Genomic DNA, 18,186 nt, shown 5'->3' with positions numbered 1-18,186 from the left:
TATTTCGACAGTTATCTTTTGCCCCGTCAGGTCTCCTGCTGAAGCTCCTTTCTCCACTTGCGAAACAATACTATACATGCCTTTTTTCTCTTATTTGCTGATAAATTAAAATTTATTTTATTTTTGTTTTTTATTTTTAGACGGAGTCTCACTCTGTCGCCCAGGCTGGAATGCACTGGCACGATCTCAGCCCACTGCAACCTCCACCTCCCCAATTCAAGCGATTCTCCTCTCTCAGCCTCCTGAGTAGCTGGGACGACAGGCGTGCGGCCACCCCGCCTGGCTAATTTTTTGTGTTTTTAGTGGAGATGGGGTTTCACCATGTTGGCCAGGCTGGTTTTGAATTCCTGACCTCAAGTGATCCACCCGCCTCAGCCTCCCAAAGTGCTGGGATTACAGGCATGAGCCTCTGCGCCCAGCCAAAACATACTCATTTGAAACTGCCAATTTTTATTTTCTGTGTTATGTTAACATTGATTCCCTATACCTTTCATCTACCTTTACTCATGAGTAGGTGACGTTTTTCTACCAGTCAACCTGTACACATTTTTAAAAGCTGTCCTAGCTGGTTTTGAAATGTAGAAGTGCCTTGAGTTGAAAAATAAATAGGAAATACAGGTCTTTAGATAACTAACTGTGGCATGGAGTCAGTTTATACTTTCTTTTTCAGGTGAATACATTATAATTCTTCAGTGTGACTTGAAGTAGAGCATTCACAGTGTGCTTGAAAACATGCAGTACCACTTGTGTCTGGCTAAGGGGGAAGTAGGGAGTGGTCTCATAGGTGGATTTTTGGGAAGTTCTATGTTTTGAACTGAATTGAGCAATTAGTGGAATTATGTTGTTGATTGTTAGGAAGTATATATCATCTAGGCCAGGTGCAGTGGCTGATGCCCGTAATCCCAACACTTTGGGAGGCCGAGGCAGGCGGATCACCTGAGGTTAGGAGTTTGAGACCAGCCTGGGCAACACGGTGAAACCCTGTCTCTACTATAAATATGAAGATTAGCTGGGCGTGGTAGCGGGCGCCTGTAATCTGAGCTACTTGGGAGGCTGAGGCAGGAGAATCGCTTGAACCCAGGAGGTGGAGGTTGTAGTGAGCTGAAATCTCGCCACTGCATTCCAGCCTGGGCGACAAGAGTGAGACTCTGTCTCAAAATAAATAAATAAATAGGAAATATTCATCATGTAGAACACAGCTTTTTTTTCTTTTCCTTTTTTTTTTTTTTTTTTGAGACTGAGTCTCGATCTGTCTCCAGGCTGGAGTGCAGTGGCACGATCTTGGCTCACTGCAACACCTGCCTCCTGGGTTCAAGTGATTCTCCTGCCTCAGCCTCCCAAGTGGCTAGGACTACAGGTGTGCACCACCACACCCAGCTAATTTTTGTATTTTTAGTAGAGACGAGGTTTTACCATGATGGCCAGGGTGGTCTCAAAACCTTGACCTTGTGATCTGCCTGCCTTGGCCTTCCAAAGTGCGAGGATTACAGGCGTGAGCCACCGCACCCGGCCAGATCACAGCATCTTAAATAGTGTTTCTTTTCCCAAGTAGAGTGCTAAAAAAAAAAAAAAAAAAAAAATTTCTCTGACCTGATGAAAAAACTGTGATTCTATCTTGATCTCAGAAATTTGTGTTTATTAGTAAGAAATATTTAACCTTCTCATTTTTATAATGTCCCAAAAGTAACACTTGATTTATTTAGTAATCAGTTCATTAAAAATGTTTATTTTTTTAAACAATTACTCTACCATGAGGGCAAATTTGGTTATAGCATATATAATGGTTTGTTTAATCTTTGGTTGGTAAAAACATACTTTGAGGCTTTTATTTTATTAGAATCTTGACATGCTATATTTGGGGGTAAAATATATTTTAATGCCTTACTCTAGATGAGTAAAAAGTAATGATAATACATGTTTCTTGTGAAGGGAAAATAAAGTCCAGTTTTATTTTACTATATATCAAATAGTAATAAAAAAAAAGATTAGTGATTTCAGTCTTTCAGAAATGGTTGGCATCCCTCTGCCTTAGTTCTTATCTCATTTGTAAAGGATTGAGTTCTTCCTTAATGTTTTCTCCTGATATGAGAATGTGGTTATATTCTTTCTTAGGTAATTGATATGAATCTAACCCAGTTTTTTTTTTTGTTTGGTTTTTTTTTGGTTACTTTAAGTTGAAATGTAAAGGAGCAGTTGGTCCTGTACATTTACAGGCTTCTCTGTGATAATTGATAATCACAATCATGACCCTAAAGCATCAGGAAAATACTGTATACCATATGCTCAGATATATATATATATCTCTCAGATAGAGATAGAGACAGAGTCTCACTCTGTTGCCTAGGCTGGAGTGCAGTGGCGTAGTCTGGGCTCACTGCAACCTCCGCCTCCCCAGGTTTAAGTGATTCTCTTGCCTCACCCTCCCGAGTAGCTGGGACTACAGGCATGCGCCCCCACACCCAGCTAATTTTTGTGTTTTTAGTAGAGATAGGGTTTCACCATGTTGGCCGGGCTGGTCTTGAACTCCTGACTTCAAGTGATCCACTGGCCTTGGCCTCCCAAAGTCTGGGATTTCAGGCGTGAGCCACTGCACCCAGCCTACTTAAAAAAAATTTTTTTTTCAGAAAAGAGGGAGCTGCCTTACATTTCAGTCTATATTTATTACACTCCTAATGTACATTTCTCTCTCACTTTCTTTATTTTGCAAAGCAAAGTACTATTCAGTAAAGAGCCTGAAACTGCTTCAGTCCAAGCTGATTTTGAATGCATAAAGATTTACTTGTTGGATTCAGTAAAAAAGGAATAAGAAAAACTTACTAGATAGTAATTTTTCCTAGGTATATGACCTCAAAATTGTGCTTAGATGCCATTGAAATAAACATTCATGTTTTCCATTCCACTCAACAAATATCACTTAAAAACAGTACAGTTGGTGATTTCTTATGGAAATCATAAATATGTACTGCAGAGTGAAAAAACCAACTACTTAACTATGATGAAATGGGAACTTTTGGTTAAATTTGTAGGGATAGGCCAGGTGCAGTGGCTCATGCCTGTAATCTCAGAACTTTGGGAAGCCAAGGTGGGCAGATCACCTGAGATCAGGAGTTTGACACCAGCCTGGCCAACATGGTGAAACCCAGTCTCTACTAAAAATACAAAAATTAGCTTTGCATAATGGCGGATGCCTGTAATCTCAGCTACTCGGGAGGCTGAGGCAGGAGAATCCCTTGAACCCAGGAGGCGAAGGTTGCAGTGAGCCAAGTTCGTGCCACTGCATTCCAGCCTGGGCAACAGAACAAGACTCCATCTCAAAAAAAAAAAAAAAAATTACAGGGATAAATTTGCAGTGATAACATTTTACACATATGCAAAAAGTGCTGTATCTCAAACAGTTTAGATGGAAATGAAGATGATTTGCTTTCAGAATGTGTGTTAGATGACTCAAAAAGTGACTCCAATGATAAGGAATGCACTGGTTTCGAATTTATGCATAAAGATTTTGAATGAAAGTGTTTTGTGAAACATTAAGGTAGGAGAAAAATCAATATTTTGATATTATGGTTTATTATTTTAAGCCTACTAAATTAATTTACATTTCAGAAGTAAACATCTGGTGTTTGGTCTATATCTCTAGAAGTGTATAGTCAAGTTGGTCAGAAAACACTGTTTTTATGTTCTTGTTAGAAAGGGATAAGGTAAATCACCTTGTATTTGGAATTTCTTTCTATTTAGGCTTATTTGGTATTAAAGTGTTGTGGGGTTTTTTTGAGATGGTGTCTCGATGTGTTGCCCCAGCTGGTCTCCAATTTCTGGCCTCAAGAGATCCTCCTGCCCCAGCCTCCCAAGTAGTTGTGATTACAGACATGCTTCACTACTCCCAGCATTAAATTGTATTTTTTGTACTTCATTTAAGGTAAAGAATATCTAATACTGTAATACAATATTTTGAGAGTTCTGCCTAAAAATGTTTTGGCTTAAACAAAAAAGCTTGGTTATCCTGAAAGAACTTAATTTTGTGAGACAACTCAGTTCTCTAATAATTCTCAACAAAGAACATGTTAATATAAATAGCTTTAAAAGTGGTATAATTTGCTTACTATTTAGAAAAACACTTCTACCCAATAAATGAAGAAGAAAGAAAAATCTCTGCTTTACAATTTTTATTCTTATCTAGATCCAATTATTAGTTTTTAAGTTAATATATTTTTGGTGACTTATTTTTTATTAATTAAAAAAATTTGCAGCTGTCCCTTTCCCCCCAACACATCGCTTGACATCTGAAGAAGTATTTGATCTGGATGGGATACCCAGGGTTGATGTTCTGAAGAATCACTTGGTAAAAGAAGGTCGAGTAGATGAAGAAATTGCGCTTAGAATTATCAACGAAGGTGCTGCCATCCTTCGGAGAGAGAAAACCATGATAGAAGTAGAAGCTCCAATCACAGGTAAGCTTATTCATGTTTTGGGTATTATTTTTATTATGTCGTTGTTTAGTTGCGTGGATTTAAAACTTACTGTTTTCAATGATACTGTATGCTAAATCAATATTACTTGGACATTATCTTGAATTTCCAAATTATTTTCCATACTTAAAAAAGATTGCCTGTTTTCAGTGAATAGACATGATTCTAAATAATCTGAGTGTAGAAGTTAGTCTATTATGCTTTCGTTAAGGTTTCATCAATTGTATTGACCATACTTCAATTTGATTCAATACTTAACTTTGCTTTCAATTGTTAGGGTCAAATACCTTGATATCATATCAGATACCAAAAGTGACCATTTAGAGAGCAACAGAAAGTATTGAGTTAGAATGGATATTTTAACTGCCACCATTGTAATTTTGTCATCTTGAAACTTAAAACACATCCTTGGAGTCCTAGAGACGATCTTTATAAATGTAGATGACAGTTTGTCACTGACCACAAATTTCATTATTTCTGTTACATCTTTTTCTAGATCTTGAGCACATGAACACTTGGTTACACATCATCCTAATCATGACTCTTCACAGACTACTTCCTTCTCAGACATTTCTTGATAGCATTTATACTGTCTTTTGTAAAATACGTTTTAACTTAACTAAAATTTGTTATTTTAGAGATTTTTTTCCCTTGTCTAATAATCTTCTTGTTTCAGTGTGTGGTGACATCCATGGCCAATTTTTTGATCTGATGAAACTTTTTGAAGTAGGAGGATCACCTGCTAATACACGATACCTTTTTCTTGGCGATTATGTGGACAGAGGTTATTTTAGTATAGAGGTAATAATCATAAACTGTCATTTGATTTGCTGTTAAGTGTTAACAGAGATGCTTTCCGTTAATCCTAGTTTTCACAAGTACCTGTGTTAGGTTTTTTTTTAAATAACTCTGCATATTCTGAAGTTTTTATGAAAAGCTACTGTTTATTCCTGTTCTGTCTTTCAAACAATTCAAATAAATTTGTTTGGATAACTCTGTTTATATAATTATAATTGCCATTTTTTCCCCAGTGGAATTTTTGAGCAGACTGAGGGGTCTTTATTGCCCTGTTAACTAGTGGCCTTAAAAAGTTAGTGCTATTTATCTCTCTTGCCCCTAAAGGCATTAAACCATGTGAAAAAAGATTACTTGAATTCTCTCTGATTAAATAAAGTATATTGTGATTTTTTTATTGCTTGAGCCCTAGTGCTTCTGTTTCTCCTTATGTAGCTATTAAGACTCAAGTATATCATATGGAATCTTTGTGTATTTGGAAGGTATTAATTTGTTTTTAAAAACTTGAGGCATTAAAATGACCTTTTGATTATCACTTAACAGTAGATGGTTCCTTTTGCTCCTTTTTCTTTTTTCTTTTTCTTCTCTTTTTCTTTTTTTTTTTTTTTTTTTGAGACAGTGTCTTACTCTGTGGCCCATGCTGGAGTACAGTGGCACCAGCATGGCTCAATGTAGCCTTGAGCTCTTGAGCTCAAGGGATCATTCTGTCCCAGTCTCTCAAATAGCTGGGACCACAGGTGCACACCACCATGCCCAGACTAATTTTTAATTTTTTTGTAGCAATTGAGTCTCTTATGTTGCCCAGGCTGGTCTTGAACTCCTGGGCTCAAGTGATCCTCCCGCCTTGGTCTCCCAAAGTATTGAGATTACAGATGTGAGCCTTGTTGCCCTGCCAGCTTTTTAAATTGTATAAATAAAATTCTGTAACTGTAGAACAATATGTATTTTCCAATATATACATTTTCTTTCTTTTTTTTAATGAAAAGGGGATCATATTATAATATTGTCTGTAACTTGCTTTTTCATACATCCCTACACCGAATGTCTTTCCAAGTCAGTAAATATAAACTTGTAGCATCATTTCAATAGCTACATTGTTTTCCACCTAATAACAAACTATAATTAATTAATTCCTTGTGGTTAAACACTGAAGATGTTCCCAGTTTTTTGCCTTTACAAATGATGCTTCAATGAGTCATATTATTCATGCATCTTTATATACTTGCCCGATTATTTTTGTATGACAAATTCCTAGAGGTAGAATTATGGGGTCAAATTTCTACCAATAGATACCTGTGTTGCACATTTAATATGTTGTAAGCATGTTCTAGGCACTGAACACATGTTGATTAATCCTTACAATAATATTAATGAGGTAAGTACTGTTGTTTTTTTCATTTTATAGATGAGGAACCTGAGGCTTAGAGAGGTTAAGTAACTTGCCTAAGGTTGTATTATTAGTAAACAGCATAGCCAGGCAATGTGACTCCAAGCATGTGCTTTTAACCACCTTTCCTAGATATTGAAACCTTACCTGGTGAATTTACGTTGGTTACTGTTGTTTATATCCCCTTCTCCAGTGTTTCCAATATACCTTTTTTTCTGAGGTGTGCTAGGATTCTCAAGAGTGGAAGGAAGTTCTAGACTCCGTCAGTCCTGCTTCCCTTAGGAATTTTACTATCCTGAGTTCTTCTACCTCCTGCTGATAGTTGATTATTAGCCTCGTCAGCTTTTCCCAAATTATCACAAGGCTTCAGGCAAATCAGAAAATGGCCCATCCTAACAAAAAAATTTCAGGCATTTGACAAAAGCAATAAAATAAACAGTTTTATGACGCTTATTTGGTAACTAAGTTGGTGTGCATATCCTTGTATAAGATTGTTTTGTAGCTGACTCTTTTTTTTTTTTTTTGAGACTCTCACTCTGTTGCCCAGCCTGGAGTGCAATGGTGTGATCTCGGCTCACTGCAACCTCTGCCTCCCAGGTTCAAGCGATTCTCCTGCCTCAGCCTCCCGAGTAGTTGGAATTACAGGTGCCCACCAACACTCCCGGCTAGTTTTTGTATTTTTAGTAGAGACAGGGTTTCACCATGTTGGTCAAGCTGGTCTCGAACTCCTGACCTCAGGTGATCTGCCTGCCTCGGCCTCCCAAAGTGCTGGGATTACAGGCGTGAGCCACCGTGCCTGGATGTAGCTGATTCTTTTAATACTTTTTGTTGTTATAAAAGGAAAATAACAAAGACTCAAAACAAGCAATGAGAACAGATTATTTCCCTGATTTTATTACTTTTTTCCCTTTTGAATAAAATGAAGGTGTGAATAGTTACACGTTTAAATATACCTTAATTTATTAACAATAAAGTTTGGTTGGGTGTGGTGGCTCACATCTGTAATCCCAGCACAGGTTGGCCAAGTCAGGCAGATTGCTTGAACCTAAGAGTTCGAGACCAGCCGGGGAAGCATGGTGAAACCCTGGCTCCACAAAAAAATACAGAAACTTAGCTGGGCCTTGTGGCATGTGCCTGTAAGTCCCAGCTGCTCAAGAGACTGAGGTAGGAGGATTGCTTGAGCCCAGAAGGTTGAGGCTGCAGTGAGCAGTAATTGTGCCACTCCAACCTGGGTTACAGTGAGACTTTGTCTCTAAAAATAAAAAAGTTTGTTTTTTCTTTTTGCATGTGATTATATACCATGCTTATTTCCATATGAAATAGTTCTTCCTTTTTTAAGCAAATAAATAGTGAGTCTCTTATGTTAAACCTATTTAGAGAACAGCATCTGCTATAATGTTTAATAATATTTTTATGTAAAAAATTACATTTGCATTGAATTAGTTCAGATAATAAGCACTTACCATATGTAAGGCAATATTCATAATCAACTAAACAAACATAAAACATGGACCTTCCCTTCATTAGGTAGCATGGCAATAATGCTTAAGATCAGAGGATCAGAATCCTGTCTCCATCACTTAGAAGTTTTGTGGTTTTGGACAAGTTACTTAAGATCTTTGCTTCAGTTTCTGATTTGTAAAATAAAGATGATATTACATACTTCATAGTGTTGTTTAAGGAATAAATTAGGAGAATTAATTATATAGTGCTTCACACATTGTAAGTACTCAGTAAATGTTAGCTGCTGTTATTTTGACATTATTATTTTATTTACTAATAGGCGTCTGTAGACCAATGTGCTAATTGTTTTTATATTGGGCAGTCTGTAAATCAAAAGTAATTAAATAGATTGTTTGACTCATTCATTCAACAAATATTTATTGCTCTTCTCCTATTTGCTAGCTACTTTTCTAGGAGTAGAGAATCAAAAGTGAGTAAGATGACAAAATCTGTGATTTTGTGGTGCTTATGTTTTAGTAAGGGACAAGGAAAGATAATAGGGGATGGTAAGGTTAATAGAGGAAAAGGAGCAAAGATCAAGCAGCTTCATTAAACAAAAATACAAGATAAATTCACTAGAAAAATTTTCTTTTGCAGTGTGTCTTATATTTATGGGTTCTGAAGATTCTATACCCAAGCACATTATTTCTTCTGAGAGGCAACCATGAATGCAGACACCTTACTGAATATTTTACCTTTAAGCAGGAATGTGAGTACTGCCAGGAGAAATGTTTTCACTTCCTCAGTATTCTTTTGGACTTATGTGTGTAGTAGGAGTTTTGAGGACTTTACAGTGCAACATGTAAGGATAGATTTCATGTCTACACGTAAAGCTTTGAGGAAAGTTGTCGAGCACTCTTTGGTATTTAATGGTGTTTAATTGAGAAGTTTTTGGTGGGGCATGGTGGTTCACGCCTGTAATCCCAGCACTTTGGGAGGCCCAGGCAGGCAGATTGCCTGAGCTCAGGAGTTGGAGACCAGCCTGGCCAACATGGTGAAACACCGTCTCCACCAAAAGTACAAAAAAAAAAAAAAATTAACTGAGTGTGGCAGTGTACTCCTATAGTCCCAGCTACTCAGGAGGCTGAGGTGGGAGGATCACTTGAGCCTGGGAATCAGAGGTTGTAGTGAGCTGAGATCGTCCCACTGCATTCCAAACTGGGCTATAGAGTCAGTTCCTGTCTCAAAAAAAAAAAATTTTTTCATTTCAGAATTTCCTATTATGTTTAACTTTTACAAACACACTTAGTAGTTTAGAGTTTTATATATAAGTTTTAATGTTAAAATTAATTTTTCTAAGCCGGGCATGGTGGCTCACACCTGTAATCCCAGCACTTTGGGAAGCCGAGGCCGGTGGATCACCTGAGGTCAGGAGTTTGAGACCAGCCTGGCCAACACGGCGAAACACCATGTCTACTAAAAATACAAAAATTAGCCAGATGTGGTTATATGTGCCTGTAATCCCAGGTACTCAGGAGGCTGAGGCAGGAGAATCATTTGAACCTGGGAGGTGGAGGGTGCAGTGAGCCGAGATTGTGCCATTGTACTTCCAGCCTGGGCAACAAGAGCGAAACTCTGTCTCATATATATATATATATATATATATATTTCTAACAGGAAAAAATAAAAACCAAAAGAAAAAAATGTTTTTTTGCATTGGAGATTTTTGTCCTTCAATCTTGAGGCATTCCTGTGAGGGATCCTAACAAATTGTTTATCCTGTTATCATTGTAGATCATTTCAATCATGCTTTTAATGATTGAAACTCTTTAAAAAAAATTTTTTTTTTTTTTTTGTATCATAGTTTTAAGACTAGTCAGGTACAGTGGTTGGTGAAATTCTTAACCTACAATGTTTATCCCTTTTCTCTCTCAAATTATTACCGCAATGGTAATCTAATACCTGTAAGCGTGTTACAGAACAAGGTTAGGCCTTTTTCACACATCAAACCTTTGTGCTTTTTAATTATTTTAATTATTTTTATTTTTTTTTGAGACAGTCTCGCTCTGTCGCCCTGGCTGGAGTGCAGTGGTGCGATCTCGGCTCACAGCAACCTCCTCCTCCCGGGTTCAAGTGTTCTCCTCCCTCAGCTTCCCCAGTAACTGGAATTACAGGCACGCGCCACCACACCCTGCTAATTGTGTTTTTAGTAGAGGCGGGGTTTCACCATGTTGGCCAGGCTGGTCTCTAACTCCTGACCTCAAGTGATCCGCCTGCGTCGTCCTTCCAAAGTCCTGGGATTACAGGTGTGAGCCATTGTGCCTGGCCTGACTTTGTGCTTTTTAAATTAATATTCATGACTGTATTAAGTAGAGTTAAATTCTAAAAACAGAAATAATTTCAACGTTTTGAGACTCAAAACATGATCCATTAAAGATCATATTAAGTAGAGACTTGCAGTAAAAGGAGAAAAATACAGTGATGGGTAGTGGCAGAAGTGGCATACTCTTACACCGTCAAGGATCAGGCAGTTAACCTAAATGAGTAAGATAAGTCCTGGAAAGTGCATGCTTGACCTAAAAGCAGTCAAATTAGAATTTTTATTAAACCACAGTGCTAGAAAACAGGTTCATTAGCACACTACCAGTTTAGAACCTCTGGTACTGGATATATATATAGTTTTTAAAAATATTTGAATATTATAGTATTAAAACAGGAAGTAGGAACTAAGTTCTTTTTCTTTGCTTAGATAAATAACAAACCACCTACCAAAATCTCATCAAAACCAAAATACTCAGGAATTTAAAGTTATAAAGGAGCAAAGGAAAGTGCATGACATCTCTCTAAAAGTAAATGATAGTTTGATTTGGTAGAGTTTTGTCTTTCTTTTGTTTCTATATTGGCTTCGTGCTTCACTGCCCATTTTTAAGTATTCATTGTAGACAAGAGGAACCCCTCAGCTTTTCTGACATACGAGTATGCTGTTACTTTTATTTTTCAGAAAAAATAGATGAACTTTGAATTTTGTTGTGATGATGTAGTCGTCTTGCCTGTAATAACAATAGTCATTGACGGCCGGGCGCGGTGGCTCAAGCCTGTAATCCCAGCACTTTGGGAGGTGTCGAGACGGAGCGGATTGCGGTCAGGCATCAAGACCATTCCTGGCTTAACACGTGAGTCCCCGCCTCTACTAAAAATGGCTGGAAAAACTAGCTGGCGAGGTGGCTGGAGCCAGTCCCAGCCGGGAGGCTGAGGCAGGAGAATGGCGTGAACCCGGGAGGCATGGAAGCAGTGAGTTGAGATCCGGTTACAGACTCCAGCCTGGGCGACTGAGCGAGACTCCGCCCCCAAAAACCACAGCTGACTTAGAGTAAAATAAAGCAAGTATTAAAATGATTTTAACCTCAACTGTACTCATTTTGCCTTATTTGGCTGATAAAGGTGAAGGGTTGAGCTGTTTTTAAGAGATTTCTTTTTTTTTTTTTTTTGAGATGGAGTCTCACTCTGTCACCCAGGCTGGAGTGCAAGTGGCGTGATCTCGGCTCACTACCACCTCCACCTCCTGGGTTCAGGTGATTCTCGTGCCTCAGCCATTGAGTCTCTGGGATTACAGGCACACACCACCATGCCTGGCTAATTTTTGTATATTTTTAGTAGAGATGGTGTTCTGCCGTGTTGACCAGGCTGGTCTCGAACTCCTGACCTCAAGTGATCTGCCCGCTTTGGCCTGTCTAAATTTGCTGGGATTACAGGTGTGAGCCACTGTGCCTTGCCTGTTTTTAGAGATTTGACTTACTTATTTTTAATAATACTTGATGACATTTTTGCTGAATAATCCAAAATAATTTTAGAGAGCAAATATTTTGCTTCATAAGACATATCATCCAGAATAATTTTAGAGAGAGCAAATATTTTGTCTTTATAAGACTGATAACATTGCGTATTTTTGTTGATTCTTATAGGGGAAGATGCTTTCCTTAAAAAATATTGTGTGCAGTAAAATTTATTCTCTGTGGTATTTACTTCTGTGACTTTTGACACTTCATAGAGTTGCCCACTACCACTATCATGATACAGAAAAGTTTTATCATGCCATAAATTCTCTCTTGCTACCTTTTTATAGTCACCCCTTCACTCACTCTGAAACCCTGGCCACCACTTTGCTGTTTACTGTCTCTATAGTTTTCTTGCAATCTGTCTGTCTGTCTGTCTGTCTATCTGGGCTATTACCTTTTACAATGGAAACTGTAACTATCTCAATTTCATTATAAATAGCTAAAAGATATAAAGGAGGGGAGAGAACAAGAAATAAAAATCTAATATATATGTTTTTAAAATGGTCAACCAGTAATGTAATTTTCAATTAATTTTTTGTTTTCCTAGGTAAAATTAAGTATTCGGAAAGAGTCTATGAAGCTTGTATGGAAGCTTTTGATAGTTTGCCTCTTGCTGCACTTTTAAACCAACAGTTTCTTTGTGTTCATGGTGGACTTTCACCAGAAATACACACACTGGATGATATTAGGAGAGTAAGTATATATTTTACTTCCAAGATTGATTTCTATTTATAGTACATTGTTGAGTAGAGTAGAAGTTTCACACTTCTTTTCACTGCCAAGATTAGGTAATGGTAAAAATTAATATACTGATATCTTGAGGAAATAGCTTCTGTTTATTCACAATAATATACTATGAGCTGTATTCAAAGTTAGTATATTTTCCTATGCACATTTTGTCCTTACTTTGTGATGAGTTACTTCTGTTCTTTCTTTTCTTTCTTTCACAGTTAGATAGATTCAAAGAGCCACCTGCATTTGGACCAATGTGTGACTTGTTATGGTCCGATCCTTCTGAAGATTTTGGAAATGAAAAATCACAGGAACATTTTAGTCACAATACAGTTCGAGGATGTTCTTATTTTTATAAGTAAGGAAAAATATCCAAGATTAATCACATTTTAGTTGTTAACAAAGCATATGCTTCATACAAAAAAACCATTATTTTACTTAATTTACTCTTTTTCCCCCACAGCTATCCAGCAGTGTGTGAATTTTTGCAAAACAATAATTTGTTATCGATTATTAGAGCTCATGAAGCTCAAGATGCAGGGTAAGAATTCTGTTTCCCTGACCCAAATTAACACCTAAAATATAAATCAAACTTAGTAACCATGATTGATGCTTTACGATGCATATTAAGCTATTTGTTTTGCAGCTATAGAATGTACAGAAAAAGTCAAACTACAGGGTTCCCTTCATTAATAACAATTTTTTCGGCACCTAATTACTTAGATGTCTACAATAATAAAGGTAAGATGTTGTTGATAAAAATTGTTAAACAACTTAGTATTTTAATAGACTTTTAATATAATAAAAAAAGGGTGTTGTTTGAAACTATTAGTATCCACATTCTTTATAAATAACTGTAAGATATAAGGGAGGGGAGAGAACAATAAATAAAAATCCAAAATGTGAAACTAAGTAATACGTAACCCCATTCCACAACTTGTCTCGAAAAAAACGTTTTGTAAAATGTGCTCTGAGTTAAGTGCATCAAGCAAAACCAAACATGATTTTCTCAAACTCCCCTTTCTTAAATCTTTTCCCTTATTGAGGATGTTTTCTTGTTTGTATAAAGCTGCTGCTGCTTTGATGATTTTATTTGCACTGTCTGCTTGTTTAGTTTATCATGTTTCTTGTTTTATGTTCACTGATCTAGGTTCTCTTTCCCTTTCTTATCTCCTTCTTTTACCTCCACAGTCTTATCACTGCCCCATGAAGCTTTGTATTTGAGCTTTTTTAAAAAAATTAATCCAGCTTCATCTCATTTGAGGGATACATTCTTCTCTTTCTTTTTACTGCTTTTTTCTTTGCCTTCTGTTCCAGTGATTTTCATTTTCCCACCTTCCCTGAAAATTTGACCTGTCTATAGTAATTGGATTTCATTTTATTTTGAATACAATTTATTAACAGAAAGTGCCAAAGGGTCTTAATCTAGTTAAGTGTGTGCCAAGGACATTGAAGATGAGATTGGGTATGTTTATGTAGTTTACATCTTTGGAAGATGAAATTAAGAGGCCAGCTTCTCTTCTGTCTTGACATGTCTGGAATTCAGTTGACTATGCCATGGCTTCAGGATCAGACTGGAGTGGATGTGCCAAGAGGAAAGAACAGAAGGTTAAAGACTTTAAAAAGGGCATTTAGAGAGAGAATGAGGTCATTGCTAAATAAGAGTCATGGTGTAAGTTCAAAAGAGGAACAGAGGAAGAGTTTTTTTGGATGATGAGAGGTGATGGTGAAAAGATTAAAACATTTGCCTGAGACCAAACAGTAGCATGCTGGATAAATTTGGTACAGAATATGCTACAAGAACTTATACTATAGATGTCTTATGAAATATGACTGCATTTTTTTTTTTTTTTTTTTTTTTGAGGCGGGGGCTTTTTCTTTTGCCCCCGGCTGGGGGGCAGTGGGGGATTTCGGGCCCCTTCCAGCTCCGCCCCCCCCCGGGTTCACGCCATTCTCCTGCCTCAGCCTCCCGAGTAGCTGGGACTACAGGCGCCCGCCACCTCGCCCGGCTAATTTTCTTGTATTTTTAGTAGAGATGGGGTTTCACCGTGTTAGCCAGGATGGTCTCGATCTGCTGACCTCGTGATCCGCCCATCTCGGCCTCCGAAAGTGCTGGGATTACAGGCTTGAGCCACCGCGTCCGGCGGCCATATGACTTCATTTTTTAAAAGAAACATCTAAGTTTTGATTCCATTCTCTCTTTCTCTTTTGAGACAGGGTCTCGCTCTGTTGCCCAGGTGGAATGCAGTAGTGCAGTCTCGGCTGACTACTACATCTGCGTCCTGGGTTCAAGTGGTTCTCTTGCTTCAGCCCTCCCTAATAGCTGGGATTATAGGCACCTGCCACCTCGCCCAGCTAATTTTTGTATTTTTATAGAATGAGGTTTCACCATGTTCACCAAGCTTGTCTTGAACTTCTGAGTTCAAGTGATCTGCCTGCTTCGGCCTCCCAAAGTGCTGGGATTATAGGCCTGAGCCAGTGCACTCCTGCCCTGATTCCATTCTCAAAAACAGAACCAAGTGTTAAATTTAACTTTCTATCAGTGCTCTAATTCCTCAGCTGTGATTTCCCCTTGTTAGTATTAAGGGAGCTAGTGTTCAGTGTCCAGTTGAGTACTGCCTTACTGATTGTCCGTTGTTTGTTTGACTCAGGAAGTTAAGGGATGGATTTTTTTTTTAGTACTTATAAAAGAAACTCAAACCATTGACTGTCTTGTCAAAAATCAAATGTCTCTTTGTAGTTCTGAGTCTGTACATAAATAGTGTTAATGGTTTGAGTGTTTACATTGTATGGGTATGTTTGTAATTTTTCATTCTATCCATAAGGCAATTTTCTAGATTTTTCTCTTTTCTCCCCTACAAAAGATCTGAAAGCTTGGTATCAGCTCATAATTTTTGAGGCTAATTTAAAATGCTTTATTTTCCCACTTTGAACTGATTGTCAAAACATATAATTTAAAATACTTTTATTTCAGATGGAAATTTCATATGGGAAACAAACATAATACTTATTAAGTTAGTAAACAGTAACGTGTAGCAGGATTACTTTTGATTCTTTATTAGCCAAAATCACAAATCTTGGAATTTAACATCTGCATTCCAGTGCTTGTCATTAAAGTGAAAAAGTAACCATAAAATATTATCTACAAGACATTATACTTTTGTGTATTTTCATGTGAAATGCATTGTCTGATCTTAAACCTCTGTGGTAAAGCAGTGTAGACATATTATTCCTGTTTTATAAATGAGAAACACATTAGTTGAATAATTTACCAAGCCTTGCACAGCTAATATGCGCTATAGTTTAGATGAGAATCCAGCCCTTCTAACCCAGTGTTCTATCAGTAATATAACCAGTAATTGAAATCTATGTAGGTCATTTAAGATTTTAATTATATCAACATATTGAAACATTAAATACCTGCATTTGAGATGAATATGTTATCTTTGGATTATTTGGTTATAATATTCTCTTTTCGTGTTTTAGTGGGATTTTTTTTCTAAACAAAGTAAAATATTTATTTTTAGTAGTTTTGCCTGATTTTCCATATTAAATGAAACAAATACATTCATACATTTATAAGTAAAATGTTCCAAATGGATGGGATTTTTTTGTTTGCTTTATTACCATTCAGCTATACTTTTCAGGTTGCCTGAAGCTAGAAAGATCTTAAATTCTCAATTTGTATGAACTTTAAAAACCTAGAAAATTGCTCATTGCCATTATCTGTTTCTTCTAAAAACTGAGTTTTCACAATTTTGGATTTAGTAAAAGTGCATGTTCATCATTGGATTATAAAGTAAAACAAACATTCTGGAAAGAATCTGGAAATTTCATTAGTAATATGAAGACCTGACTATAGTTAGAGTTCTACATGACAGTGTTAAAAACAAAACGTGTGTTATTATTAAAAATTCGTTCCTTCCTCCCTCTACCAGCCCTGATTCCACTCACCCCGATCTCCCTTCCTCTTAATATTTTTCTGCTTTTATGTATTTTATATTTTTAAGGCTAATTACAAATAGTTACATCTATGTTCAACTTATCTTGCAGCTGCTGTATTAAAGTATGAAAATAATGTGATGAATATTCGACAGTTTAACTGTTCTCCACATCCTTACTGGTTGCCCAATTTTATGGATGTCTTCACATGGTCTTTACCGTTTGTTGGAGAAAAAGGTATAATTTTTATTTTTTTTTAATTGTTTTATTACTGTTACATTTACTCCAGTTTACTATCATAGGCACATACTTGCTAAAGGAAACTGAAGTCTAGTTTCACTGTGGTTACAGCTCTACTTGTGTCAGTGGGTGTGGACATAAGAGTCTCAAAGATATTTTAGTTAGCTGTTTACAGCCCCCATGTGAGGCTGTCTGGGGGACTGGGAGAAGACTTATAAATAGCCCAATGTCTTCAGCTGTTGGGTTTTCTTTCTTTTTTTTTTTTCTTTAGCTTAAATCTTTTATGAAGGGGTGGAGAAATTGCTTTGAAATGGGTCCTTCTGCATATCTTAACACCATTTTGGGACATTCCACTGAAATTCATGGGAAAATCTAGTAGCCTTCATTTTAGCAATATTAGTCATTTTAATAGCAGTTCTGTACTTTAAGAGAAATCATAAAGAGAAATTCAGATTGTAACCCAATATTCCTTCTCTTATATAAAAAATGTATATAAAATTTTAGTAGCGATGCCTTTCTGATAATTTAGAGGAACACTTGTTAGTACATAATAGGCTTTTTGAGAGAAAATAAATGCTATTTAAGAAATTCTGTTTCTGTGTTTCATTTGTAGTTCTATAGAATTCTTAGGATTTTGTTACCTATCATGTTCTTCTTTTCTATTTTAAGTTAATTTTTTTATAAGAAAATGCCTCAGTTTCCATATGTGGAAAATGACAGTATGAGAGTACAGACATGATTATAAAACATTTTGTTCAGTATCCCCCTCTATTTTTTCTCACCTCTTCCATATTACAAAATGTTCCTTTCTGTATGAGATATGCCACTTCTGCCAAGGCAACTTGTAGTTCTGAAATTCAGAATTAATACTTAAACTGTGTATGTTAAACAGGTTTTCTACAGATTGCCTTTGGTGTTCTTCATTTACTAAGTAGGTCCAGTGTTAATATGGAGATAGAATTACCCTTTAGCATTTGAGAAGGGGGCCAGTTAAGGGCTTAGGTGCAAGGGATGCATTACACTTACAACCTTCTATCTTTGGTGTATGAGAAATAGTTCAGTCATAGCATCATCAGACTAAAGGGAATTAAATAATTCATCCTGCTCACTCTCCTGCCTTCAGGCTAGACTGGAGCTCAACTATTTTAATGTAATATGGGAAGGATGGAGGGGCCAGGAAGATAAGGTAGGAGGAAAATGCACATTTCATAGATTCTAATTTGATTCTCTGATGGTCCCACATAAGGAAATATTTCATTATATCTAATCTAAATGTTTATGCTATGAGTATTTAAACAAGGAAAGAAATAGAGATAACAGGTTTTTCTCAACTAATGCACCTATC

The 18,186-nt window shown here is 36.8% G+C and overlaps 1 protein-coding gene across 8 annotated transcripts in view; it reads left to right on the top strand.

The window, feature by feature from the left end:
* The window catches only part of PPP3CB (protein phosphatase 3 catalytic subunit beta), a 60,189-nt gene that overhangs the window by 12,810 nt on the left and 29,193 nt on the right, over nt 1-18,186 (top strand). For all 8 annotated transcript variants that reach the window (XM_021943367.1, XM_009214674.2, XM_021943368.1 and 5 more), the window contains exons 2-9: nt 4,248-4,448; nt 5,143-5,267; nt 8,749-8,860; nt 12,475-12,620; nt 12,878-13,017; nt 13,123-13,200; nt 13,306-13,400; nt 16,713-16,838. In XM_021943367.1, the coding sequence (XP_021799059.1) occupies nt 4,248-4,448; nt 5,143-5,267; nt 8,749-8,860; nt 12,475-12,620; nt 12,878-13,017; nt 13,123-13,200; nt 13,306-13,400; nt 16,713-16,838 (1,023 nt within the window). The remainder of the gene's footprint in view (nt 1-4,247; nt 4,449-5,142; nt 5,268-8,748; nt 8,861-12,474; nt 12,621-12,877; nt 13,018-13,122; nt 13,201-13,305; nt 13,401-16,712; nt 16,839-18,186) is intronic.

The sequence above is a fragment of the Papio anubis genome, chromosome 11 (genome assembly GCF_008728515.1).
Source record: "Papio anubis isolate 15944 chromosome 11, Panubis1.0, whole genome shotgun sequence".
Classification (NCBI taxonomy): domain Eukaryota; kingdom Metazoa; phylum Chordata; class Mammalia; order Primates; family Cercopithecidae; genus Papio; species Papio anubis.
This window is presented reverse-complemented; position numbering and strand designations above follow the sequence as displayed.